Consider the following 26,576-nt stretch of genomic DNA (forward strand, 5'->3'; position numbering starts at 1 on the left):
CCAATGCCATTGAGAAATGTGGCTCAGGCAAACAGGGCTGTCAGCTAGGGTGGCCAGTTTTGAAGGGCTAGCCTACACTTAAACTGGGTTAACAGGCATCCCCTCTCCCAGGAAATTGTAGTTCCCAATGAGAAGGTTCGTGGTGTAGTGGTCTGGAGTTGCAGTGGATCGAACACCCTTTACTATTTCTACAGCTGGGGTCCTCTCTCCAGCATCCTAAAGGTAAAGGACCCCTGACAGTTAAGTCCAGTCGCGGACGACTCTGGGGTTGCGGCGCTCATCTCGCTTTACTGGCTGAGGGAGCCGGTGTCTGTCCACAGACAATTTTTCCAGGTCATGACTAAGCTGCTTCTGGCGAAACCAGAGCAGCACACGGAAACACCGTTTACCTTCCCGCTGGAGCGGTACCTATTTATCTACTTGCACTTTGACGTACTTTCGAACTGCTAGGTTGGCAGGAGCAGAGACCGAGCAACGGGAGCTCACCCCGTCGCGGGGATTCGAACTGCCGACCTTCCAATCAGCAAGCCCAAGAGGCTCAGTGGTTTAGACCACAGCGCCACCAGCGCCCCTCTCCAGCATCCTAGATCTGCCCAGTATCCTCCAGAGCTAAAGCCAAGGGAAACTGCTTTGCACAAGTGTGCATAATAGGCAAAACTGAGTATAAAAATGTGTATTGCAGGATAAATTGACATTGATGGATTTTTATGAGGGTTTAAAAATAAAATAAAAATTTGCAAACCAAAGTGGAAATGTGAGAATTTAGGATTGGGAAAGTGATAAATTAAAACCGTCATGCAGGGCTGGGCAATATATCAATATATTGTCCTAAACTGGTTTGAAATCCACATCATGATATCAGTTTCATAATTTCTGACCTGGCAATATATCACGAATCATGATGATGGTGATGATGATGTGTGTGTGCTATGCAAAAATCAGAATGTGGGGGAAACTGTGAAGTCAGCCAATGCTTCTCTCAATTCCTGCAGCCCCCGTTAAAACTGCCGGCTCAGTTCTCTCCTGCCTCATGCAGGGGCAGCGAATTACAAGAGCAGGCGCTGGCAAAAATCACGATGCAGGGAAAACCATGAAGCTAGTCAATGCCTCTGCATAGCTCCCTTTTTCTTTCAGACATTGTGATGTTTCGGTATATTGTGATGTTTACCTGGCGATACATCACAATGTTGAAAACTAGATACTGCCCGGCCCTACTGACAAGATTCACCCATCCCTAAGTCCCACACATGTCTACTTATAAGCAAGCCCCACTAAGTTCAGTGGGACTTACTCCCAGGAAAGTGTGTATATGCTTGCAGACATAGTCACATGTTGCCCCCTGAAATGGAAAGTTGCTTCCCATGCCAGGGACAGCCCCAAATATTGTGCTGCCTGAGGCAGAGCAGCAGAGCATCTCAATCTCACTCAACCAACACTCAGTTTCCCCCAATTTGGTTTGGAACTTGTGACTCAGCTGAACCCAGAGTTATGTTTAGGGAAGTTTTTAATGTTTAATGAGGTATTGTGTTTTTAATATTCGATTGGGAGCCGCCCAGAGTGGCTGGGGAAACCCAGCTAGATGGTGGGGTATAAATTATTATTATTATTATTATTTGTTAATGATGTCACATTATTAGCCTATAATTAGGTTTCTCCAGTCTAATTGGAACATCAAATATTTGCAGAACCCTTCCCCACACCACCCTGAACTTTCACAAGAAAGAAAAGTATGTGTGTTTGGACAACAGTGATGGTGTACAAACTACGTCTACCTCCAATTTACAAGCGCTTTCACCTAAAGTCTGGTTATAATGCATAAGGTAGCAGCTCTGACCCAACGCTTCAACTCTTCCATTACCATGATAATATAGGCAAGATGGCCAGAAAAAGATATATTAATAACTTCTGAAAACTGTGCTTTATTTCAAACCATTTAATTAGGTGTTCACTGAGTGTATAAAAAGCTTAGAAATGCTCCTTAGATTTTGGACCTAATGTCACTTTAATATGAAAGTTTCCATTGTGAACTTGGATGAGGTTGGAATTTTACCCTCAAAAACATAGAAAACATTTCACATCTTTTAGCAAACTAAAATGGGAAGTTCAACATTTCCTGTGATTGTCTACCATTTTATACAAAATGTTATATCTCAACAACGACTGTACAGTCAGTGTTTACCTAATCACTATCTGCTAAGGCCTTCAGTGCTGATAGAAAGAAGCTTACTAGACACAGTTTAGAAAACCACAAATAAGAAAGTAGTTCAAAGTTGCTTGTCTATTTGGCTACATGATGCTAAATCATTCAAACCAGCCAATCATACACATTGGGAACACTCTCAGTCAGATTTTCATATATGTATGAAACATTTTTCAGGTGGGATTCCATCACTACCAGCTAATTCAGGTTGCACAGTTAGAACTTATTTGGTGTTCTTGGACATCAAACTCACTCCCCAACCCACCCAAAATCAGACTTTTTGCAATAAGGAATGTGATGGGGAAATGCACTAGGGATAACATTTGCTTGATTCAATGTCGTCTAACCTCCCCACACACAAATCAGAATGAATGTGCAATAAATAACCAATGGTGACTGATCTCCCTGCAAACTTTGTGCAAACAAATAAGGATAAAATGCCCAATGAAAAGGACATCTGGAAGTGACCTGGGCTTTATCCAGTGCACAAACAGAAGAGGCCTCCACTAGTGCAATGGGATTGCATCTTCCTTTTCCTCCCACAAGCTAACCGCACCCTGGGGCGCCCTCAAATCTGCTTCAAAAGTTCTGGAGACAAGAAAGAAAGAAAGGAAGGAAGGAAGGAAGGAAGGAAGGAAGGAAGGAAGGAAGGAAGGAAGGAAGGAAGGAAAAGAAAGAAAGAAAGAAAGAAAGAAAGAAAGAAAGAAAGAAAGAAAGAAAGAAAGAAAGAAAGAAAGGGTTATGTACTGAGTTGAATAGGATTCAAAAGGCAGAAGTCTGATTGGTCCTAGAACAATAGGATTCAGAATGCAGCAGTCTGATTGGTCCTAGAACAATAGGGTCCAGAATGCAGCAGTCTGATTGGTCCACAGAAGCCACCCAATCCAGCTTCAGGTGGAAGTGAATCTGCAACCTGATTGGCCTACAGGTGAATCCCGGAATTAGCTAATCACGTGGGGCCCATTGTGTAAATAATGTCTATAAAGCAGATATTCTGGGGGAACTTCCATTTTTCCTCCTCACCACTATGAGCAGAATAAAGAGCATGAAATCCACTCTCGACTCCAAGTATATTTCAGAAAGAAAGAAAGAAAGCTCCCATTGGTGCCAATGAAGGCTTTCCTTCTATGGCTGATAGCAAGCATAAAGAGGAGCAAATTTTTGGCAGGATTGTTGCAGAAGAGATGAGGATGTTAAAGACAATAAAATAGGTGTATATGGCATCACATGAATTGAAACATACATTATTTAGCCTCCCCCTCCACTCTTTTACATGGATCCATGTACAGACTGTGTTATATTTGATATGATTTTGATTTTTCATGCTTGCAGCTGCTGAATCCAGGGTTTTGGTTTGTGACCCTCTCAAGTTGCATTCTGTGTTGCAAAACTAATGTTACCGTTACTAGTTAATACACAAGCACGTGTCATTTACAGCGTGCTCTCAGTCCATCTTGCAAAGACATGCACCATACACAAATGACTATTATTTCTCAGGATCAATGGGGGTAAAGCCCCCTAACTGGTGTGATGGCACTAGACTTGATCAAACATTAGCAAGGATAACTGAAGGCAGTAAGCATCACCTGTGAGAATATACGGTAATCATATCCATATTCTTAATTCTACCAGTACTATGAACTTCAAAAGAGGTGTGAAATTGGCGGCTTGAAAGCTGCATCTGGTTTAGTCAATTTCACAAAAAGGAAATTTCCTCCCTCCCACTTTGCAACAGGCAATATGATCACTTGGAATTATATGTGTCCGTCCTTTTACACACTATTAATAATAACAGTAATAACGTGTGTGTGTGTGTGTGTGTGTGTATACCCAAAACAAAATAAGAAGTTTCAGATTTGGGGAGGGCTTCTTTACCATTCTAAAGATGCCCATTATAATCACACACACATCTTTTTCAGCAAGGCTTATTTCCAGTGGCGTAGCGTGGGGGGTGCAGGCGGCTGCACCGGGCGCAACATCTGGGGTTAGGGCAAATCCACAGGTTAGGGGGCGCAAATCCACGGGTTAGGGGGTGCAAATCCACGGGTTAGGGGGCGCAAATTACTTGCCTTGCCCCGGGTGCTGACAACCCACGCTATGCCACTGCTTATTTCAGTTTTCCAGAGTGCTTGGAGCACATCAAAAACTATCATTGGTCAAGGCACACTGCTCAAATCAAACATTTTTAAAAATGAGCCTGTGTACCTTGATGACTAACAGCTCTGCAGTACCACTTCAACATCTACAAATAGCTATTGCCTCTACACAGCCAGCATTTAGGGATTGCGTATGCATTCAGACAGACACATCTCTAGGAGTCTTTCTTCAAGGACCGGATGCTCTCGTGCCCATCTGCATGGCAGATGAGGACAATATCAGGATGCACATGGGCTGTTGCTTGCACAGTCAAAGGTGTGACTCATCTGCACAGGGTTTCCTGTGCCTTTGATTTTTCAGGAACTCTCCATCTGGTATGAAAACACCAAACTGGAAGCAGAAGATGCTCCAATGCAGGCACGCTCCGAGTTGTGAGGGTGGCGTTAAATATAAGCTAGGAGAAGTCACCGCAAAATCAGAGCTTTGAAGTTCAGGCTTCTGGTTCACCCCTCCAGCTCTCGTTATGCTTCTCAGTAAGTCCTGATTTCTTGTTGCACCACCTTCAAGAGGATCTGAAGCTTCAGTGTAAGAGAATCTGTAATAGTAAGGGGTTAGATGTATAAGGGCAAAAGTCTTTCATGTTCTGGTGTTCCTAAAGTACGAATTATGTTTCTTCCAAAATTGGAAAAATTAATGTGGAAACAGAATGGGATGGAAATTAGGGTTACAAAAAAAGAAGCAGCAAAAATGGCACAAATTAAATATGGACAGATTTGAACCCCTTCCTCAGCCCCCTATCTGCAACACGTGGATATTAATACTGACTTATCTTAAGAAGTTATTGTAAGGATTACAAGGACATAATACATGTAAGCATGTTAAACTCTCAGAAGTACTTTATGGATGCTTAGCATCATTATTAATATAATTATGTGATTGCTCAAAACAGGGCTACTTGGAAATGCCTCCATAATATTGGACGGTAAGTTTGCAATTCCATTTCTCCCTCTCTAGAAGTTGCCATAAGGCTTGTAGCTTGAATCTCAATTGCTTGTACAGGGTGCTCCTCTTTGGTTTTCCTCATCCCCTTCCCAAGTAACATTTCCCTTTGGGCTTCTTGCAATTCCCCTTTGATCAAAGGAACTCAAAATATTGATTTCATTGTAAAAACAAACACAAAAAAAACCCTTCAAAAAGCAGAGCATTTTCTTGGGTAACTTGAAAAAGCTCAAAAATATAATTAATGAAGCTGCAAATTAAACACACCACGGCAGCCATGCCTTCCCCACTGGAATTTTTTAAAAAGTATTGGGTTTTTCCATTCCATAATAAGGATTGGAAACACAACTGGAGCTGTTAGGGGTACTCCATAATACTCGTTCCGCATTTGTAAGGACACATATTTCAGTGCGTCAGTACCCACACACTGGAACTCCCTGCCGAATGACATTTTTTGTTTACCCAGCTATAGAATGTTGATGTGTCTTTTAATCTGTTTTTAGCTTATCGTTGTTTTTAATTATTTTTGAATGTTATAAATATCTGTAACTGTTTTTACTGATAGTTTCATATTTTATTCTTTTCTGTATGCTGCTTTGCGGGTCCGTCCCCCCCCCCCCAATACACACAATCAAGAAGCATCGATAACCAATCAATAATAAATCTCCCCCCCATTCCTGAGGGAATACAGCTCTCGACAGCCAGATCAAGCTCTGGCTATGCAGCGATCTTTAAAGAATACCGTACTGAATATGATCATTCAAAATTACCCAGCAGTTTCTACTCACAGAATGTGGCGCTGCAACACTTTGGCATTGGCCTGTTGATGAACAAATAGTAAACGGGAAACCCACTTAAGACCATGGCACAGCCAATGCTGATATTGATTGGGTCCGAGTAGAAAGACATCGCTACAGTGAAAAGGCAAATGATTGTAAAGGAGACAGGAACGAAGAGAGGAACCTGGATAGGAAAAAAGAGTTCCAAAAGTGGAGTTACTTTTGCAAGTGGGCCCTGAAAGGCTGAGGAAGTTTGCAGGTTTCAAAACATTTGAGAAGCAAAAGGAGGACTGGAGGGAAATGAAAGCTCCTAGAGAAAGACGCATAAACCTGGAGGTATTCGCAACGCAAAGGACTGAATGTAATTGTTAGAACTCTAATTAAAATGTTTCTTTGGGTGAGTGGGGGGAAATCTAACACACTGATTGAGAGCTTTCCCTCACACTGTGTGGTCCAAGTCCTGAGTTCTACAGGGACATCCTTGAGAGGAAAACAAGGTAATTGGGAGTTTAAGCTTAAAATTCCTCTCCTCTGCCATGCATCCTAATAATAATCTGCATAAGGATTATTATTATTTCCAGATGGGCACAGAAGCTGCATGTACTTAATCTGTGCACCCAAGTCTTGAGAAGAGAAGCTCCATATGAATGAGACATGCAAGCATTCTTTTTGCTTTAAAAGGTGTGGAAATAAGGGTTCTGGCTTATGTCCACAAGGCGGCAGTAGATGTACATATTATAAGCACTGGTCTTCTCGAATTCAATTTGTATGGTTTCTTCTTGGTGTTTTTTTCCTTCCAAGTTTTGTGAGCGGCTAAAAAAACAGCAAAGCATTACCCCGCATTTCCGAAGTGCTTTTGGTAGTGGCTATGAAGACATACCAAGAGCATGTTATTCCTGAATATGGAAAATAAGGTAGCCGGGTGAAAAAAGGAATCCTGGGCTCTTGCACCTTTAATAGTGACGTAGAAGATGGAACTTCAGCTGGTGTAGATTCTCTTGCAAGCGACACCTGCTGACATTTCTTTTTCTATACAGCTATTAAAGGTACAGGAGTCCTCTTTTCTCATCTGGTCACCCAAAGAATGATAATGAAAATCCACCCTGGGACACCTTGGAAGTAGGGCGAATATTTCTTCTCTAAGCATACAAGCAATTCATGTTTGTTGTTTATTTGTATCCCACCACCCTTCCTTCAAGGAAGACAGGACAGCATACATAGCTCTCCTCCCCAGGGGCAGAGGAGAAATTCAGTTCGGTATGCATTTAAAGCAGAATCTCTCAAATTCACACTTTCTCCGAACAATGTGTACAGAAATGGACATATTGGGGGAGTGTGCGCATTAAATGAAGACATTGGGGGAAATGACATACAAAAATCCATTATATTATGTGAAATAGCTTGCAACAGTGTGTACATTAGGCAAAAGTACATCGAAAAATGGGCTTCTTAGGAGAAAATTGCCCTAAAATGCTAAGAATGTTCATGAGGTTTTGTGTGTTTTTTTAATGCAAATTACTGCAGAACACAGAAAACTAAATTTAATAATGTATAAATGAGAAACCGAGAGATGCAAAATTGGCAGATCCTTCCATCCCTATTCTGCCCCCCCCCCCCCATTTTATCCTCACAACAACCCCCAGTCAGGCTGAGAGGGAGTGTGCCTGGCTTGAGATCACAAGATGCTATAAACAGCTCAGAGATGCCGTATGATGCTCTAAACTGCTCAGAGGTTTCTTTGAAATATGGAGTGCTATATGAATTGCCTTTTAAAATGTCTGAGTTGGGGGGCTGAACATAGGCCACCTATTTCTTTTTAACCACTTAACACAGTTTCCGATCAGTTGTTGATGGGTGTGATATTTGTTGGGCATACTCTGAAGTGGGATCTGAAGCACTTGGCTCACAGCTCCAGTTCTTAACTACTTACTGTTACTTATTAGCACAGAGAGATGGGTCTAAGTACATACCTGGTCTAAAATGAAGAGCGACAGAGGGAGAATCATGGGAGAAAACAGGCCAGCAAACCCTTACCTTGAATGGGCTTGTTATCTCAGGATGACGGCAGCGGTGAACTATCAGCCCAAGGGTGGCTAATCCTATGAAGAGCCACCGGGAGAAGCTGAAGAAGTTGAGCAGGTGGTAGATATCTCCCACACAGATCATGGCTGTGACCAAAGGGAACTGAGGGGTGTAGAAGGAGGTGAAATAGATTTAGTAAACCACCATCTCAGACTGAACACACAGACGTAGCTGAAAACCTAGAACAGGGATGGGGAACTTGTGGCCTTTCAGATGTTGCTAGACTGCAAGTTTGTGTACACACTCCCATTTTCTGTGCACCCAGTGTGCTTCCACTCCTGGTGTGGGAAGCAGTGTGCACAAAACGTTAGCCAGAATCCATATTTCTTAGGAAATACTGCCCCCTGCCCCCCAAAACCAGCTTCAATCTGAATTGAGAAAAAGAATGACCTAGCTGCATTTTAAGCCAGTAATGTGTACACAGCCTTTTAGAGTAGGCCCATTGAGACTGACAGTCCTTAAATTACTCATGGGTATCTTAAACATTTCAGTTGGTCTACTCTAAGAATGACTAGGATGGAGTCAACCCATATTCTTACCATCAACATGACTGCTGGTAGGGGTGTATGTCTTTGAATATGGATCATGGAGAAGAGGGGAGGCCATTGTCCTTCTCGTGAAGCCACAAACAAGGTCCTAGAAGGAGAAAATAAATAAGCAGTGAAATAAGGCAATGAATTAGTCTGCATAGGTGGGGAACCTCTAGTAGAGATGCTCAGCGCTGGGGTTCTCTTCCTCAGTTTCATGCTTTGGCCCTCCAGATGTTATTGGACTACAACGCCCATCAGCCCCAGCCAGAACAGCAAATGGTCAGGGGGGGATGGGAGCTATACTCCAGCACCAACTGGAGGGTCACATATCCCCCAGCCCTGATATGTAGCATGTAGTTCATCCTTCAACAAGATTAAAAAAAGAGGACACTGACCTTGAAAATGTAAAGATTCCCCCATTCATCGTCCCAAAGCAAGACAAGGAAACCAAGATAGGCACCATTGAGATAACACTCCGGCAAGCTTTGTGTGCAAAGCTCTGGAAGAAAAGGCATGTTTGTGTTCAGAAATGTGAGGTTTATAATTACTGGTGAAGGAAAACCACTGAGTGGCCTTCAGTGAAAGCAGGCGTGATATGCTACAGAGCTCTGTTTCATTCTGATTTCATATTTACTTGTTGTTCTCCATGCCTCCCAAATCCCTGATTTTCTCTTGTCTTATTCATTTTACAAAAGGCTTAGAGACATTATTACAAGGCCCTAACAGCACTATGGTTTTCCCAAACTTGGGTCTCCAGCAGCTTTTGTACTCCAGCTCCCATCATACCAGTGGTCAGGGAGGATGGAAACTGTAGTCCCAAAGCAGCTGGAGACATACATTTAAAGCATCACCATGCCACTATAAATAGTCATGGCTTCCCCCAAAGAGTCTTGGAAACTGTAGTTTGTAAAGGGCAATGAAAGTTGTTAGGAGACCCTAATTCCATTCACAGAGCTACAATTCCCAGAGCTCCCTGGGAAGAGGGGTTGACTCTTAAATCTCTCAGGGAACTGTAGATCTGTGAGGGGACTTGCATCAGCACCACCAATAGGCAAGGCTGCTGGGAGCTGAAGTCCAACAACATCTGAAGGGCCACAGATTCCAGTGTGGTGTAGTGGTTAAGAGCGGTAGTCACGTAATCTGGGTAACCGGGTTCGCGTCTCCGCTCCTCCACATGCAGCTGCTGGGTGACCTTGGGCCAGTCACATTTCTTTGAAGTCTCTCAGCCCCACTCACCTCACAGAGTGTTTGTTGTGGGGGAGGAAGGGAAAGGAGATTGTTAGCCGCTTTGAGACTCCTGAAGGGGAGTGAAAGGCGGGATATCAAATCCAAACTCTTCTTCTTCTTCTTCTCCCAGCTTATGAAGGACTGAACTGGGGATGGGTGAATCGGTCCATTCCAGTTTCTCAAATTTTCAGTCTCTTATTCATAGAATCATAGAGTTGGAATAGACCACAAGGGACATCGAGTCCAATCCCCTGCCAAGCAGGAAACTTGAGCTCTCCACATTTACACATTCAGCTCTCCACATTTACACATTCCTTTGAGAATTCTTTTATAGATATATATAGAAGTCCTCCTGGAAATTCACCAGCATTTTAATGCAAATTTCTCCTAATAGATGTGTTCCTCGCAGTTTTGCCTAATATATACATTTCTGCAAAGCAATTCCCCCTAAAATAATGCCTGTTTGTATGTTGGGCTGTTAATGCTGTGAGCTGCTCCATCATAGTCTCAGGTTGTCTATATGTGTAAATAAACTCTCTATCATAAAGACACCACGGTCTCTGCTGACCCTCATTCCAAGGAAACTGAACCCTAGAACCCTGGGAATCTCGCACTGCTCAGAGACTGGGGTGGCACACATACAATGGTTTGCTCTTCTGAGACATCTCGATGACCAAACAACTCCTCATTCTGCAGAGGCTGAATTTAATTGCCACTGTCTTACATTCCAATCCTCTCCCCTCCATCTACTGAAAACTGAACCCTCTTGGGGAAGAAGGGAAATTAATCTGATATTAACTACAACATTGGCTTTCGACTCACCACAGCTACTGCCTGGGAGGCCAGAACATCTGCTGCTGTCAGTACCGTGTAATAGGAAACATTAGTAAGCATATAACCCACAATCACAGTGATCACAGACACAATCACTGCCAGAGGGATATTTCTACAAACAAAATGGGGAGGGGGAGAGAAAAGGATCGTCAGACAACTGTTCCCATGTAAATGCAAAATTTCATTGTATTGTTATTTTATTATATATATGAAGCCTGTGCCTTGTTAGCCTATGGAATAATCCATCCCTATTCAAAACAACTTCAGAAAAACATTAAAGGTAAAGGTACCCCTGCCCGTACGGGCCAGTCGTGACCGACTCTGGGGTTGCACGCCCATCTCGCTTAAGAGGCCAGGAGCCAGCGCTGTCCGCAGACACTTCCGGGTCACGTGGCCAGCGTGACGAAGCTGCTCTGGTGAGCCAGCACCAGCGCAGCGCACAGAAACGCCATTACCTTCCTGCTAGAAAGCGGTCCCTATTTATCTACTTGCACTTAGGGGTGCTTTCAAAGTGCTAGGTGGGCAGGAGCTGGGACCGAACGACGGGAGCTCACCCCGCCGCGGGGATTCGAACCGCCGACCATACGATCAGCAAGTCCTAGGCACAGAAATCATTAAGCAGGGTCAAATACAGATCTTTTTAAACTGGTCTTTTGACTCACCGCTCTGGCTTCACTAGTTCTTCTCGCACAAAACTAGTTTGAAACCTGCATCGTGGGAGGGAATGGAACAGATTTCAGTGGCCCTAACAGTTTATAAGTGACTGTCTTAAAAATGTATGTCGTTTATGCATACCATCCTGAATAGGCAAACATCCCTGCATAAAAAGCCAAAGGAAGCTTGTCCAAAGCGAGGGTCTGAGCATTGAAAGCATCCTGGAAATTTTCTGTATGGCCTAAAGAAAACCATACAGTTAGAAAGCAAAGTATGATAAACATAGCCACGTTCCTAAGATAGATGAGCATGTAAACAGGCTTCGTTTTACCATATACATCTTTGAGATATGGTTCAAGAGTAGATCATATACTTTGGATGCAGAAAAGTCTCCACGTTCAACCCATGCAATTTCCACTTTAAAAGATCAGTTAGGATGTAATAGGGGGCAGGAAACATTCCGCCTGAGCTCTTAGCAGACTTCCTTAGGGATGACATTCTGCAAAGCAGGTGCCACAAATGGAAAGGCCCTGTTTCTTATACCCACCCACCCAACTTCAGACTCTGACCACTGTTGTCACTCAAGTGTGGGGGGAGGCAGCCCTCAGGGCAGAATATATGGAGGCTATAATATTTTCTGGAGGCAAGTCCTTGCATTTTGATGGTGGTGATGTTTTATAGCTAATAACAATGAGAATAATGCATTACCTTGAGCTAAAAGTATCATTCCTGGGACGATGATGAGAGTGAGAGCTAGCAACTTGACGATGGACAAGAAGGTCAGAAGCCTGGCACTCCAGCTGACACTCCAAGAGTTCAGGATTAGGACAATGTCTGGATTGGAGAGGGTAAAAAAGGCATTTGACCTGCACGCTGGGACTATCTAGTTCAGCGGATGAATTCAGAATATGAAATTAATAATAAGACTCCCATTGATTTGACTGAATCGCATCCCAAGGAAATAAATGGGGCACAGTTCCTGCTTTGTACTTACAGTAGCCAAGAAGAGCAACAAGTTTCACAGCCAGAAGTGGAGCGCCACAGGGTGCGAAAAAGGGGTCCAGGATGTAGCGTCCAAATGCCAGTGCAACAACTGCACTGTTGGCTGGCCTGGAAAGGAAAACTGGCTTATGCATTCTGTGACAAGAGCTCACGAAAACTCTTATTTTTTCCATGCAAAGATGCCACATTCCTGCAAAGTCAAGGAAACTGGGCAGTTGGCTTATTTAAACTGTTTTCTGTGTCCCCTGGAAATCGCTCAGGAGGGAATATGTCTCTAGGGCTGAAAAGAGTTATCTGCCCCTGGCCTAGTTCATCTGGGCTGCTATTCCTGATGGGCCAAGCTGACACAACTCAGAGAAAGGCAGGACACAGACTTCAGTTATTTATGAACAGCTGCCATTCACCCAGAAATATTAGACGGCCATTTGCCTGGACTGCCTTTAATATCTGCTTCTTACATGCGCAGTTTCTCTCACTGACATTTAAAGGCATAGATTATATACACAACTGCGCCACATGGTTCGAAGCATTCCGAGCTCACCTTTAAGTTTATAGCAGGTTGCAGATGGAAAAGCTTACCTTATAGCAAAGTATTCTGCCCATAGGAACAAGAACCCTGGCAGAGGGCCCAGGGTCTCCAAGATATAGATGTAATGGGCTCCAGACTTTGTGATCCGGGTGCCAAGTTCCGCATAACACAGAGCACCTGGAAGTGTTCAGGTAGGAAAGAGTGTAAGCAAACCATCCTAAAGAGTTTTCCTTCACTTCACGCATTGATGGGCTATTGGTATCCTGTGAGGTTGTGTCCATGACAGAGAAAAATAGGACCCTCGTGAAAATCCTCACTTAGAGTCACCCAGATTGCAAAGCCTTCTGTAGTGGATAAGGCACTAGACTTTAAACAGGGGTTCAAGTCCCTGCTTCATTTGTGACCGTTAATGTTAAAAATCCAGCAAACGGAAGATTTCTGTGGTGAGCCCTTCCCTTGATGCCCTAAGCACAGACTTATTTTGCTTAATGCTTAATCCAGCCCCGAGATGGGCCAATGGTCTGACGCAGTTTAAGACCGCTTCCTATGTTCCCACCACTATCTCTGTGTATCAGTAGAAGATGCACAGAGAGAGCTGTCATTCTGAGGTTTCACTTCAAGTGCCCCTAAACCCTTTTTATTCAGACGTAAGTTCTGTTGAGTTCAAAGGACCTTGCTCCCTAGTCACCCCTAATTACTGCAGTGGTGAAGAGTCATTCCTCATACATTTTTGAACTGGTCTTTGACCGTAATAATAAAATTATTATTATTAGTTGGCAAAGGCAATCATAAAAACCCGTTCATCTTCAAGGTGCCACAAGACTCTTTGGCATTTTCCCTCCCTAGTACATCTGCTAAGGATTGCAGCCTTCAGAGTGTCAGAGAGCTACTGAAACTAGGGGAACCAGAATGACCCATATCTGCATGAAGTGTTTGTGCAACCATTTCACTCACCCATGGAAATTATGACATTAGGAATGATCCATATTGACAACCTGAACTTGAACCTGGAGGCTGTGAAAAATCCATGATGACTCCATATGTGCACCCACAATGGAACCATATGGTCAAAAAACAGCTTTCTTAGATTTTAGCCTGGGTTATTTTTATCCTAAACTTCAGCTGGCAAACTCATGTTTTGAGGCCATTCAGACAGAATCACAAGCCCCTGTATTTATCATTGGAGAACACTTCCATTGAAAGTTGATTGTTTTTGGGATTTTTTACAGGGTAATTCTATATATGTCTATTGAAAAGTAAGCCCCACTGAGACCCTGGAAATTAAGTATATGATTGTAGCCTTCGCTTCCAATTTCTTGTGGGGCAGATGGGAGGAGGGCTCCATTTTGGCTCTCATGGTTTACTCTCAGTTCTCTTTGGTGAAAAAGTGCTGTTAAAAAGCCACTGGGTAGGGTGTTTTTTTGTTTTTGTTTGTTTGTTTCTTTTTGCAAAACACCAGCATGACTATCTACTCTCTTTTTTTTTTTGTGAGCAATTTTCCACACAGGTTGTGTGTGATGCCGTGGTTAGTGTGTTGGACTAGAACTGGCTTTACCAGAAGTTTGCTGGGTGACTTGGTCCAATCACTCTCTGTCTCAGGTCAAACTACCTCACAGAATTGTTGTGAGGATCGAATGGGCAGGATAAGAACCATATGCATATGTTATTTGGGAAGGGTTGGGTGAAAATGTAAAATAAATATGTTATAATAATAATAATTTATTATAATAATTTATTATTTATACCCCGCCCATCTGGCTAGGTTTCCCCAGCCACTCTGGGCGGCTTCCAACTGAATACTAAAAACAACACAGCATCAGACATTAAAAATTTCCCTAAACAGGGCTGCATTCAGTTGTCTTTTTAAAGTCAAATAGTTGTTTATTTCCTTGACATCTGATGGGAGTGCGTTCCACAGGGCAGGCGCCACTACCGAGAAGGCCCTCTGCCTGGTTTCCTGTAACCTGGCTTCTCACAATGAGGGAACTGCCAGAAGGCCCTCGGCGCTGGATCTCAGTGTCCGGGCAGAACGATGGGGGTGGAGACACTCCTTCAGGTATACAGGACTGAGGCCATTTATATTCCCTTTTGCAGAAGAGGGGCCATAGCTGTCAACGTTTCCCCTTTTTTAAGGGAAATTCCCTTATTCTGAATAGGATTCCTCGCAAGAAAAGGGAAAAGTTGACAGCTATGAGAGAGGCCACGGCTGTGTACAAATCATATAGTGGTACCTCGGGTTACATACGCTTCAGGTTACATACTCTGCTAACCCAGAAATAGTACCTCAGGTTAAGAACTTTGCTTCAGGTTGAGAACAGAAATCGTGCAGCGGCGGGCAGCAGCAGGAGGCCCCATTAGCTAAAGTGGTGCTTCAGGTTAAGAACAGTTTCAGGTTAAGAACAGACCTCCGGAATGAATTAAGTACCTAACCCGAGGTACCACTGTATTTAAAGCACATTCAAAGCACATCAATCCCCTCCCCCCACAGAAATCCTCGGAACTGTTGTTTATCCCCTCACAGAACGAAAGTTCCCATGATTCGGGGGAGGGGGGAAGCCATGTGATTTAAATATGCTTTAAATGTATGGTATGTACACAGGCACGCATTCTGAAGACAGAGGTCCTATGTTCAGTCCTTGGCATCTTCAGCTAAGGTGGCAGATACTAGGGACATTTGAGCTGACTGGTGTGGTTATGTAATTAAAAGATCCCACAGAAACGACATTGCCCTGTAGCAGGAATGGGGGACCCATGGCCCTCCAGTTGTTGTGGGACTAAAACTCCTCTCAGCCCAGCCAGCATGGCCAAAGGTCCAGAGCTGATGGGAGTTGTTGTCGGGCAATAGCTGGAGAATCACAGTTTCCTCCCCCTTGCTGTGTAAGTATCACATGGGTTATGGGACTTGAAGTGGAGAGGGTACATGCCCCTCTTAGACTTCCCAGGTGGGAGAGTTACGCTGAAATACGTAAGATTCATAGAACTGTAGAGTTGGGTCCACAAGGCTCATCTAGTCCAACCCCCTGCAATGAAGGAATCTTTTGCCCAACCTGGGGCTCAAACCCACAACCCTGAAATGAAGAGTCTCATGCTCTACCGACTGAGCTATCCAGGATGTTAGGAGCCTGAGATACAAGAGCCTGTTAGGAAGGCTGCTGTTTGGGAATCTTATGGGTCAAGGGCTTCGAAATGGCCTTCCCAGTTTCATCATGCAATGGGGGTGGGGTGCCTCTTTCACAGGGTTCTTCTGATAAGATCCTAATTCGGATTAGTTACACATTAACCCCATGTGGCTTTGGGAGCGCCTGCTCCAAGTTCAAGGCAGAAACAAAGGCTCACAGCATTGCAGGTGCAATGGAGGTGTCACGGGACCAGGGGCTGCTCAGTTACATCAGGTGCCCAAGTACATCTCAGAAAACAGATAGGACAGGATTGGAGTGTGTACAGAAAAGGGCATAGCTCAGGGGCAGAGCAATTGCCTTGCCAACAGAAGGTCCCAGGTTCAGTCCCAGGCAGCTCCAGGTAGGGTTGGGAGAGACCCCTGCCTGAATTCCTGGAGAGTTGCTGCCAGTCAGTGTGGACAATACTGAACTGGATGGACTACTGGTCTCGCTCAGTATGAGGCAGCTTCTTATGTTATTGTCTCTCCTCCTTTAACCACGAGTCAGGATGCAACTGGGCAACAAAAGTGGATTCTATGGGCAAGAGACTGGTACTGATGAACTGGAACAGAGCTTCCCAAACTTGGGTCTCTGGACTGTTTTTGGACTACAGCTTCCATCATCCCTGACCACTGTTCTTGCTAGCTAGGGATGATGGGAGTTGTAGTTCAAAAACAGCTGGAGGCCCCAGTTTGGGAAACACTGAACTGGAAGAATAAAGATATGGTCCCCTTTAATCGATGGGCTGGTGACAAGACAACACTCGCAACATATGAACGAATTGCTTATTGATGCAGACCTTGTTTGGACAATAATATTGACATTTGGAAAGAGTTTATACTGCATATATGTATTATGACAATATTATTATTTATATTACATATACAGTGGAACCTTGGCCTTGGGAGCGGAACGTTCTGGCTCCCATACAAATGAAAACCGCAAGTAATTGTTCCAGTTTTCAAACGTTCTTTGGAAACCGAACACCTGGCATGGATTCTGATTGGCTGCAGGAAGTTGCTGCAGCCAATCACAAGCCGTGCCTTGGTTCCCAAACTGTTTCGGGAATCAAACAGACTCCAGGAACGGATTAAGTTTGGGAACCAAGGTTCTACTGTATAATAATGTATGGAAATGTTACTGATTATATATAATGTACTATATCTTTTTATTATATTTTTCAACTTTCTCTCTCTCTTTCTTTTGCTCCTTTATTTTCTATAACAGAAATTCTTTTTTATATATACAGTGGTACCTTGGGTTAAGAACTTAATTCGTTCTGGAGGTCCATTCTTAACCTGAAACAGTTCTTAACCTGAGGTACCACTTTAGCTAATGGGGCCTCCCGCTGCCGCTGCACAATTTCTGTTCTCATCCTGAGGTAAAGTTCTTAACCTGAGGTACTATTTCAGGGTTAGTGGAGTCTGTAACCTGAAGCATCTGTAACCTAAAGCTTCTGTAACCCGAGGTACCACTGTATATTAAAAACAACAACATTGAGTCAGAATGCTGTCTCAGTTCTGGATCCTGGGCCAATACTGATTTCATTACTGCAGCTACCAATTCCTTAAGTGATGGGGTGAAACACAGTCCCAATAGGATTTCTCATCCTCTGAGAGCTGAAAAAGAGAGGAAAGAAACTCACCACGCACCAAACATAGAGAGGATCCCACAGGCAAACCAGACGACTAAGGAGAGGCCCACGTTGCCGGAGTTCTTCAGCACCCCTTGGGGAGAGATGAATATTCCGCTGCCTACCATGCTCCCTATGAGGAGCGAGAAAGCTCTCAAGAGGGTGATCTTCTTCCTCAGAAAGACAGCCTCCTCGTTCTTCTTAGATTTCCCCATGGCCTGTGCGGTCCTCTGGAAGAGCCTTCAGGTGTCAAAGATTTGTGGTGCGGAGGTGTGACTTGAATCACCGTAGAGGTTCTTCCTGATCCCTCAAATCAGCCCTATCTTTAAAAAGAAAGAAGAGGGTTTTCAAAGAGACCCTTAGAAGTTGGGACAGGATGTTGTGAAGCAAGCACACAGCTCTCAAACCTATATTTGTATTAATGTGGGAGCAGAGCACCACTTTCAGGGGGATTATCTGCCACGGAGGATGCTTAACCCTTTCACCCACCCAGTTCTAAAAATGAGTGGATGATGAGCCTCCCTAGCTCAGTATTGTCTACATTAACTGGCAACAGCTCGCCGGGCTCTCAGGCGTGGGACTGTCCTAGCCCTTCCCCTCCAGTTATCCCTCTTTCTTCCTCACCTGGAAACAAATTGTATCCTCCGGGTGTTTTAAACATTAGTGTTCCTTCTCCGCCCTGCCCCATTTCCCTTTAAACATGTGTTTAAGCACATGCATATGCTTTTAAAATTACTGCACATTAAGCACCGCAAACATTTTTATGGTGCTTTGTAAACTACCCGAGCACCAGGTGGCTGGGGGACCATTGCACACGTAAAGTATTTGTTTCTAGCTTATTGTTGGTTAAAATGTTACAGCTCACATCTTGTGTGTGTGCCAATTCTTTAAAAAAAACAACACCAACTCAATACATTAACACATTTAAATGCAATATTTATACATCAAATTATCAGCCAGTAATTCATTCTCATTATGTACCACTATGAATAGGAAAGGACGCAGCCAATATATCCATTCATCAAAGCTGAATGGATGTCACAGTTAATAAGAAGTATTGCTTCCTCTTTCAGTCTCTCTGTATATAGAACTCCGGAAAGTAATAAAGGAAGCCTATTTATCTTTTTTCTTTTTTTAAAAAAAGTTGATTTTCTGCTCCCCTTCATTTATAATGAAGTAACTTGTAAGATTAGGCATGATAGCTGTAGTCAATAAATTGATGAGTGCCATTCTGGAGACACAGTCCAGCACACTGAAGCCCATAGAAATCAGCTCTGTGCTGGGTTAGGACCACTGTGTTTCCTAATGCTTGCAACTGTTGCAGCAATAAAACAAAATGAAATAATCATGGCATTGTAGAGTTGGGAGGGAACCCAGGGGTCATCTAGTCCAACCCCCTGGAGGTAGAAAATAATAATTGATACTAGTAACCCCTCAACACTTATTGCTATTTTCATGAACATTAGTCTAATCATACTCGTAATAGGAGGAAGGCACTTGGTTCCCTGAGCCAAGAGGAAGCGCCTTCTGACTCCAGTTCTATATGGGCTCTGATGTAGGGTCGCCATATTCCAAGAAGTAAAAATCCAGACACAAAAAGTACTATTAAAAAGAAAGTTGTTGAGCTTTGCTGTTGACTCTAATTCCGTCATTGGAAGAGCCACATAAGCCCCAGGCTTGTGTAGATCTTGGCAGAGGGGTACTCCAAGCCTACCCTGTGTGCTCCTCAATCTGTGGATCTTGCCCTTTGGCCCAGGAAGCAAAATGACTCGGACCAGTCCTGGTTAGTCTCAACATCACTCATCCAGAAACGTTTGGAAATCAGGAAGTAATCCAAAGAGTTTTCTTGGGTCGCACAACACAGGAAGCGGAACTATGGTTCAGCAAGACTGTATGAATGGTAAGGAATCGTACCATGTTGTGCAAAACAGCCTTGTGTCTTAGGGGGAAATGTTACCTCTCCTCTAGTCACAGCACGGTCCACTGGGAAGGTAAAGCATCTTGGCTTTGAAGCTGAGTTGCTCTACGTAACAGATTAAAGTGCAAGTATGTTAATCCTCACAGCTGCACTCTGCATGTGTTTGGAATAAAGGAAATATTTACAAAGCTCGTTTTTGTTTCCTACAATGTGTTGACTGTTGACTCAGATCTCTTTCATTCTACGAAATTGCCCTTTTTGTTGAAGAGTCAGATGGAATTTTAATAGGCAAAAAAGATATGTTATGGAGAAATCTTACAGAGTGGATGGGACAGAAACAGAGAGTGTATCAAACTCAAACAGAAGAAGAAGAAGAAGAAGAAGAAGAAGAAGAAGAAGAAGAAGAAGAAGAAGAAGAAGAAGAAGAAGAAGAAGAATGTCCCACTTTTCCTTAGGACGTCCCTATTTTGATCAGAAATGTTGGAGGGTACAGAGTTATGCGATCCCTGAGCCAAGGAGATAAGTAACCATACAACCTTTAGAAGACATCTAAAGACAGCCACTTACAGTGGCTAGGGCAACCCTGTCAGATGAATGGCATATAATTATAATTATATTATTATTGAATAGGGCACCCCTATTTTCATTGGAGAAATGTTGGAGGGTATGCAATGGGAAAGATTAAGCACAGGCTTTACTAGAAGTTATATCCAACACTGCGCAAAGGCTGATCAGCTCATGCAATGGGACTCCCCCTATCCTGCCCCCCCAAACCTGATCCAAAGGGACCCCCAGCCCCCTGGAGCACATTTTGAGAGTGTTGGGGTGGGGGAGTTGCAGTGGAGAAGGAGGAGACGTTCCATTGCCCAAGCTGAAGTCTGAAGCATAAGCAAAAAGGCAGAATTTGATAGAACTCTAGGTCACTGACATAAACGGAACCGAAAATATGTCAGTTTTGACTTCTGTGAACAGAGCTATTAAATACACACGCAGTCACAGGCAGGGCCAGCTCCAGGTGAGGAGGGGCCCTCAGGAAAGGAAACTGCTGTTAACAGCTTCAAAAACAAATATCTGCAATAAAAATACAGGTTTGGGTAGGTTTGCCGAGACCAAACAGGTTTTAGCAGGCATTGAAAGGCAGTATCAATAGGCAGGGAGTTCCAGAGATTTGGTAGTGCTGCACTGAAACGTCAATTTCTCACAAGTGCTGAATGAATGTTATGTGGCACTTGTGAAATCAGTGCTATTTTTCTAGAAAAGGAGGTGCTGGAACTCACCATGGCCCCCTCCCTTTTTTTCTTATAATGGCAATGGCGCCCACCTGAGAGGTGCCAGAACAGAGTTCCAATGAGTTCTGGCTGGGGGAAAAAGCCCTATGTAAAAGTGCCCGTTCCACAGATATTGTGATCCGATTTCTGTCAACAATACAAAAGAAGCTTCTAATGGTTTGTTGACATCTCATGAACATCTACTATTTGTGTCAAACACTTGCCAAACATGGCAACAGCCAGGAGCAATGGTATGTACTTAAAACACTCAGGACATAGGCCTGTGACACAAATCTACATAAAGTTTACATAGTGTGCTTTATGTGAATTTTAGGTGGCTTTCAGAGGGACGGGGGTGAGGGACTTTGCCTCTCCACTGTATCTGGATTGGGCCTCCACAAATCAAGATGGCGGGTGGCTGGAATCTTACCAGCTCTGTGCTTTGCAGCAGACCCAGCTGGCTGTGAAAAGCTTTGAGAGAGTTCTTCGTTGTTGTTTTTTTAAGGGGAGAGGAAAAGGCAAGAGATCTAAGTCCCAGTGCAAAAGACATAGTATGGCTTGAGCCCCCCACAGCACCCATGGGCAACCGTGCATAAATATGAGAAGAAACTTACCCCAAAGTTAAAGGAGCCCCATAATAATGTGTTGATGAAGCAGGATTGGTCCCATGGAATGATACTGAAAATATCTTCTCATTTAGACCCCCAAATGCCTGTTGGTGAAAATACGGTAGGCAGAACACTAAGTTGCAGTTGAGCCTTCTTTAAACTTAGCGAGGAACCGAAGGGAAATAAAAAAATCTCTCCGAGAAAAGCAAGTGAGGAATGCAAGAGCTTTAGGCCCTGCAGATAAGTCAGATTCCAGAGCTGTTGAACAGTAAGAGTAGCTGAGAACAGACGCGCTAACAATCATTGAGCAGCTCAGTTGGTAGAGCATGAGATCTCAGGGTTGGGCGTTCAAGTCCCACATTGGGCAAAAAGATTTCTGCATTTGCAGCGGGTTCGACTAGATGATCCTTGTGGTCCCTGCCAACTCTACAGTTCTGTGACTAGCTGGATAGTGCAGTGGTTTCTATGTTTGGGGTTACCTTGAAGATTATCTGGAGTTCCTCACTTCAGATTATAATTAATGGTGGACAAGTGTTCCTTAAAGACAAAGAAAGCTTCTCAGGAAACATACTGGGAGGTCTAGAAAAGGGAGTGACCACTGGGATCCCTCATATAAGTACAGAAGAAAGGCCATAACTCAGTGGTAGAGCATCTGCCTTGCATGCATTTGGAATATTGTGTAGAGCTCTGGTCGCCTCGCTTCAAAAAGGAGTTGGAAAAGGTTCAGAAAAGGGCATCCAAAATGATCAAGGAGATACACTGCCATGCCCCAACTCTCCTTGGGGAGACGGGTTGTAATGAGAATATTTTGCCCACACCATCAGTCTCCCTACAGCAAGAGTAACCAAAATGGCGCTTTCCAGATGTGGTTGAACCCAACCCCCATCCATTCCAGCCAACACATGACCAGTGGTCAGGCATGATGTGAGTTCTAGTCCAACAACATCTAGAGGGCCCCACATTGGCTACCCTTTGCCATACAGGGTTTCTACCAGCATTCTGGAGCCAGAAGGCTCAAAGAGGTTACTAAAGCTCTGCACTGTAGCAACCTGCTCCCTCTTTCTAGGAAGAAAGCAGCCTAACTCAAGGTACTGTGGAATCCCAAGCTCCTGGCCTTCATACTCCAAATATCTGACAGTCACTCCTTGAAGTTTGCGGAAGTCTGCAAAACTTGGGCATTCTGCTAGCTTAGCACCGTCGCTTCTTCAAGAAGCTATGAGCAGATGTTCCAGATGTTCCAGAAGAGCTGCGCCATTCCCTGATGAACCTCATGACCTTCCTCTTTGTTGGTGACCTGGTGAGGGTGGGGAGCGAGTTCTTTTCACTCGCTAGGACAAGTCCCGGGGTCAAAACGAGAGACTTTGCCTCATCGCACAAACTGTTTTCTTAGCTGGATCGGAGAAAACAAAAATAAAGCAAAGCGTCCCCCTGCAGGGTTCCAAAGTTTGAGCAGGCAACAGCTTTCCCAGAAATTCTTGTCCCTTTAACCATTTCAGCTCTGGTGAATCCTGCACGGGCAGGATTGCCCCCCCCTAGCTGCGCCCATGCTTCCCTGGACTCCGCAAAGGCAGCCCCTAAAACATCCCTCTGTGGCTATTTTGGGGAGCTGTGATCCCCCTGAGCTCCCAGGGGTGAGCACACAGGTCACGTATCTGCCGTTCACAATGGGGGTGTTTGTTGCGGAAAACACAAGTGTGGCAGCAATGAATCTTTGGTGCAAGCATGCTGTCTGTATGAAAGCAATTGCTGGGTGTGGAGTTAGTCTAAAGGAAGTCATGTGAGCTCCCTGCCAGCCACCTTCAAGGCCAAGTTTGTAAAGCATTTGCAAACAATGAGTATTTTGCAGTCTTCATTTTCACCCTGTCATCTAGACATGCAAGCTCTGCGCACTTCACCAGCTGTCTACCTTTCCCTTTAAAGTGCATTTCTTTACCGGGGGGCAGGGATGTTATTGGGTTGTTGTTTTTATTTTGATTATATATTTTGTGGTTTTACAATTTGATTTTGTTCTGTGAACTGCCCTGAGACCTACGGGTATAGGGCGGTATACAACTGCAATAAATGAGTAAATAAATAAAATTTCTTGTCCCGATTTCAGCATAGATAAGCACTTGCGCTCATTTTTAACGTTTGTCCTATTAACTCATTCTTGGATTGTGAAAGATGTGGAAATACTGAAATAATGATCGACCATAATATTTGGTGCCATTATTACATGAGACTCCTCAAACGAAGGGACAAGTCACCATTTAAATATATTGTCATTTATTATTATTATTATTATTAACTTGATAACGGATAATAACTTGACTTACTTTGTCTTGCCCTTGCTTTGTTTTAAATACTGTATTTCATTCACTTGATTTCTTGCTTACCCTGGAATGTTCTGTCTGCAGCGACTTTCATGAAGTTTTCACAAATAACAGTTCAACAGCTTTTGCTTTTTCCACATCTGTAAAGCAAACGAGAAATCTATATTGACTAAAAACAATGTTTCTTAAAAACACACACCAAAAATCTCATCAGCTTCCTATACAGCATTCACAATGTTTTGAGAGGATGTATTTGAAACGAAGCAAAATCCCATACATTCTGATCTCATGCATGTTTACTCAAAAGTAAAAACTCTACTGAGTACAGAGAGGCTTAATTAGAAGTGTACATTTGTAATATCGCATGTGAATATGTGTGCTGATGAATGACTTTCCTGGCTAGGATTGCCAGCTGACCGGGAGGGGGAAAAGTAGTTTGCTCCTCAGCTTTTCCCCCCCAATTCCAAATTTAATAATAAGGCAATTAAATGCATGTTGTCAAACCTGTTCTGTTGTTGTTGTTTTTTACAGCAGCTTGATTTTCAGAAATCAGCATGTGGAGCTCTTCGTGGTATGAATATAAACATTTATTGTGCGGTAAATTAAAGGTTGAGGAGCAGGAGCCAGTGAGGAAAAGTTGGCAACCCTGGTCTCTTTCCAGCTCTCTATCAACTCCAGCATAGTGGCTCCCCTTAACTGCTTTGGACCTGAAGGTAATTTATTCAGTAATCTCAGATATATTTTAAACCACTCACATATTGCTGCAGACCCAGCTCCAAGGTAGGTGTCTATGAGTAACATCCAGCGGAGAGGCACTAACTCACTTGGCTCAGTCCCTTAATTCTCCCTCAGAGCAAAACTCCTCCTCTGAAGAGATCACTACTGGCTGCCTTTCTGCTGTTGGTCTCTCAGCTCAGCTGCTATTCATTTTTTATTTTTTATATAAAGCCGTAAGCACAGATTGTGGTTGAGAGAACACATTTTCTTTTGTGACCCTCTGAAAAGTTATGTAACAATTATTATCACTGTTTTTTATTTATTTTAGCACCTCCCTGACTGTTGTTATGCGATGCCCAGCTTTGATCAGCTTGCTGCCATTTCTCTTCACCAAAGGCATGGCCTCAAATCAGAAAACCTTAAACCAGCAGAAGTAGCACTGATGCAGTTTTGCTTTGAGCGCGGAGTACAATGTGCAAAGATGCATTTACATTTCCAAGGGGCTGAAAGGTTGCTTGCAAAGTCCTTTCATTTATTCAGTTTTTTATTAAAAGCAGTTTATATAACAATTGTGGGGTTTTTCCAGGACATCCTACTTCAAACATCACGCTTGCCACAAGGAATTCATATGCCTACAAGAGGTGTGATGTCCATTCGCATAAATTACCTTCCTTTTTTTAAAGAGAGAACTGGCGAAATTTACAAAGGAAAGCTCTATATACAGCCTCCATATTCAGAGGCAGTCTATCTCCGATTGCCATGTTCTGGGAACACAGGAAAATAAGAAAAGCCTGCCAGATCAGGCCCACATCTCATCTAGTCCAGCAGCCTGTTTTCACAATGGTCCACCAGATGCCTTGGGAAACCAGGGAGAAGGATTTGATCACAAGAGAACCCTTCCTCTCCTGTGATTTCCAGCAACTGGTATTTAGTATCCCAGTACGTGTCCGAGCACAATTCAAAGTGTTGGTGCTGACCTTTAAAGCCCTGAACAGCCTCAGTCCAGTATACCTGAAGGAGCATCTCCACCCCCATTGTTCTACCCGGACACTGAGATCCAGCGCCGAGGGCCTTCTGGCGGTTCCCTCACTGCGAGAAGCCAGGTTACAGGGAACCAGGCAGAGGGCCTTCTCAGTAGTGGCACCTGCCCTGTGGAATGCCCTCCCACCAGATGTCAAAGAGAAGAACTACAACCAGACTTTTAGAAGACACCTGAAGGCAGCCCTTTTTAGGGAAGCCTTTAATGTTTAACAGACTACTGTATTTTAATACTTTTTTGGAAGCCGCCCAGAGTGGCTGGGGATACTCAGCCAGATGGGCAGGGTATTATTATTATTAATAATAATAATAATAATAATAATAATAATAATAATAATAATGTAGAGCACAGCCATCATGGCTAGTAGCCATTGGCAACCTCATCCTTCCTGACTTTGTCTCACCCAAGTTGATGGCTATTGCTTCCTCCTGAAGAAGTGAGTTCCATAGTTTAACCAAGCACTGTTACACTGTCTCTAACTGCGTCCATGCTGTATTATTCACAGCAACGGGAAGAGAAACCCCAAAGAAAGCAAGACTGAAAACACCTCCACTTACCTGACACCACCAGGTTACAACCAAAATACCAGTTTTCCCCCCCGCACTTGGTTTTTTAAACTAATGAAGTTCTTTGTCCCCGTTGTTTCCCAGAAAACTATCGCTTTTCTGCCCTGCACTGCGGAGCATTCATCCTTCAGAGAACTTCACAAACATTAACGAACGGAGCTTTGTGAAGGATAGATAAATACTATTTTCTCGTTTGATTGATAGGTGATGAAATTGAGGCAAAGAGCCATGAAATTAGTTAGCAACATGCAGCAGCGTTGCCAGCTACGTGGGTCTAGAATAATTCCCTTCTAGCACCTATCATTTCCCTCTGCTGTCGCCTTGCTACAATGACTTAACTTTCCCCCCCCTGCCTCAATCTCATCTCAAAAGAAAACAACGATCTCTTTAATTTTCTGAAGAAAATACCTAAAAAACTGAAGAC

General features: G+C 43.6%; 1 protein-coding gene across 2 annotated transcripts; it reads right to left on the reverse strand.

Annotated features, from left to right (window-relative positions):
• Positions 1-1,899: 1,899 nt before the first annotated feature.
• LOC114605619 (cystine/glutamate transporter-like) lies at positions 1,900-26,300 on the reverse strand. Of its 2 annotated transcripts, none has more exons than XM_077935054.1 (14): positions 26,144-26,300; positions 23,894-23,970; positions 17,744-18,047; positions 12,984-13,110; positions 12,397-12,512; positions 12,111-12,236; positions 11,544-11,643; positions 11,411-11,455; positions 10,737-10,860; positions 9,083-9,186; positions 8,697-8,793; positions 8,110-8,259; positions 6,085-6,259; positions 1,900-4,892 (listed from the first exon to the last, which is right to left on the reverse strand). In XM_077935054.1, the coding sequence occupies exons 3-14, from the start codon at positions 17,937-17,939 to the stop codon at positions 4,828-4,830; spliced, it is 1,425 nt and encodes a 474-aa protein (XP_077791180.1). In that variant the 5' UTR covers positions 17,940-18,047; positions 23,894-23,970; positions 26,144-26,300; the 3' UTR covers positions 1,900-4,827. The 2 variants fall into 2 exon arrangements, with proteins under 2 accessions (XP_077791180.1, XP_028602878.2); XM_028747045.2 differs by lacking the exon at positions 26,144-26,300 and adding an exon at positions 24,586-24,734.
• Between the last annotated feature and the right edge of the window lie 276 nt (positions 26,301-26,576).

The sequence above is a fragment of the Podarcis muralis genome, chromosome 10 (assembly GCF_964188315.1).
Source record: "Podarcis muralis chromosome 10, rPodMur119.hap1.1, whole genome shotgun sequence".
Taxonomy (NCBI): Eukaryota; Metazoa; Chordata; class Lepidosauria; order Squamata; family Lacertidae; genus Podarcis; species Podarcis muralis.

Coding starts and splice junctions, on each gene's coding strand:
- LOC114605619 (XM_077935054.1), bottom strand. CDS start 17,939: ATGGGGAAATCTAAGAAGAACGAGGAGGCTGTCTTTCTGAGGAAGAAG. Junction 8,260..8,696: donor TACCAGCAGTCATGTTGATG/GTAAGAATATGG, acceptor TACACCCCTCAG/TTCCCTTTGGTCACAGCCAT. Junction 4,893..6,084: donor GTGTTGCAGCGCCACATTCT/GTGAGTAGAAAC, acceptor TTACTATTACAG/ATTCTCTTACACTGAAGCTT.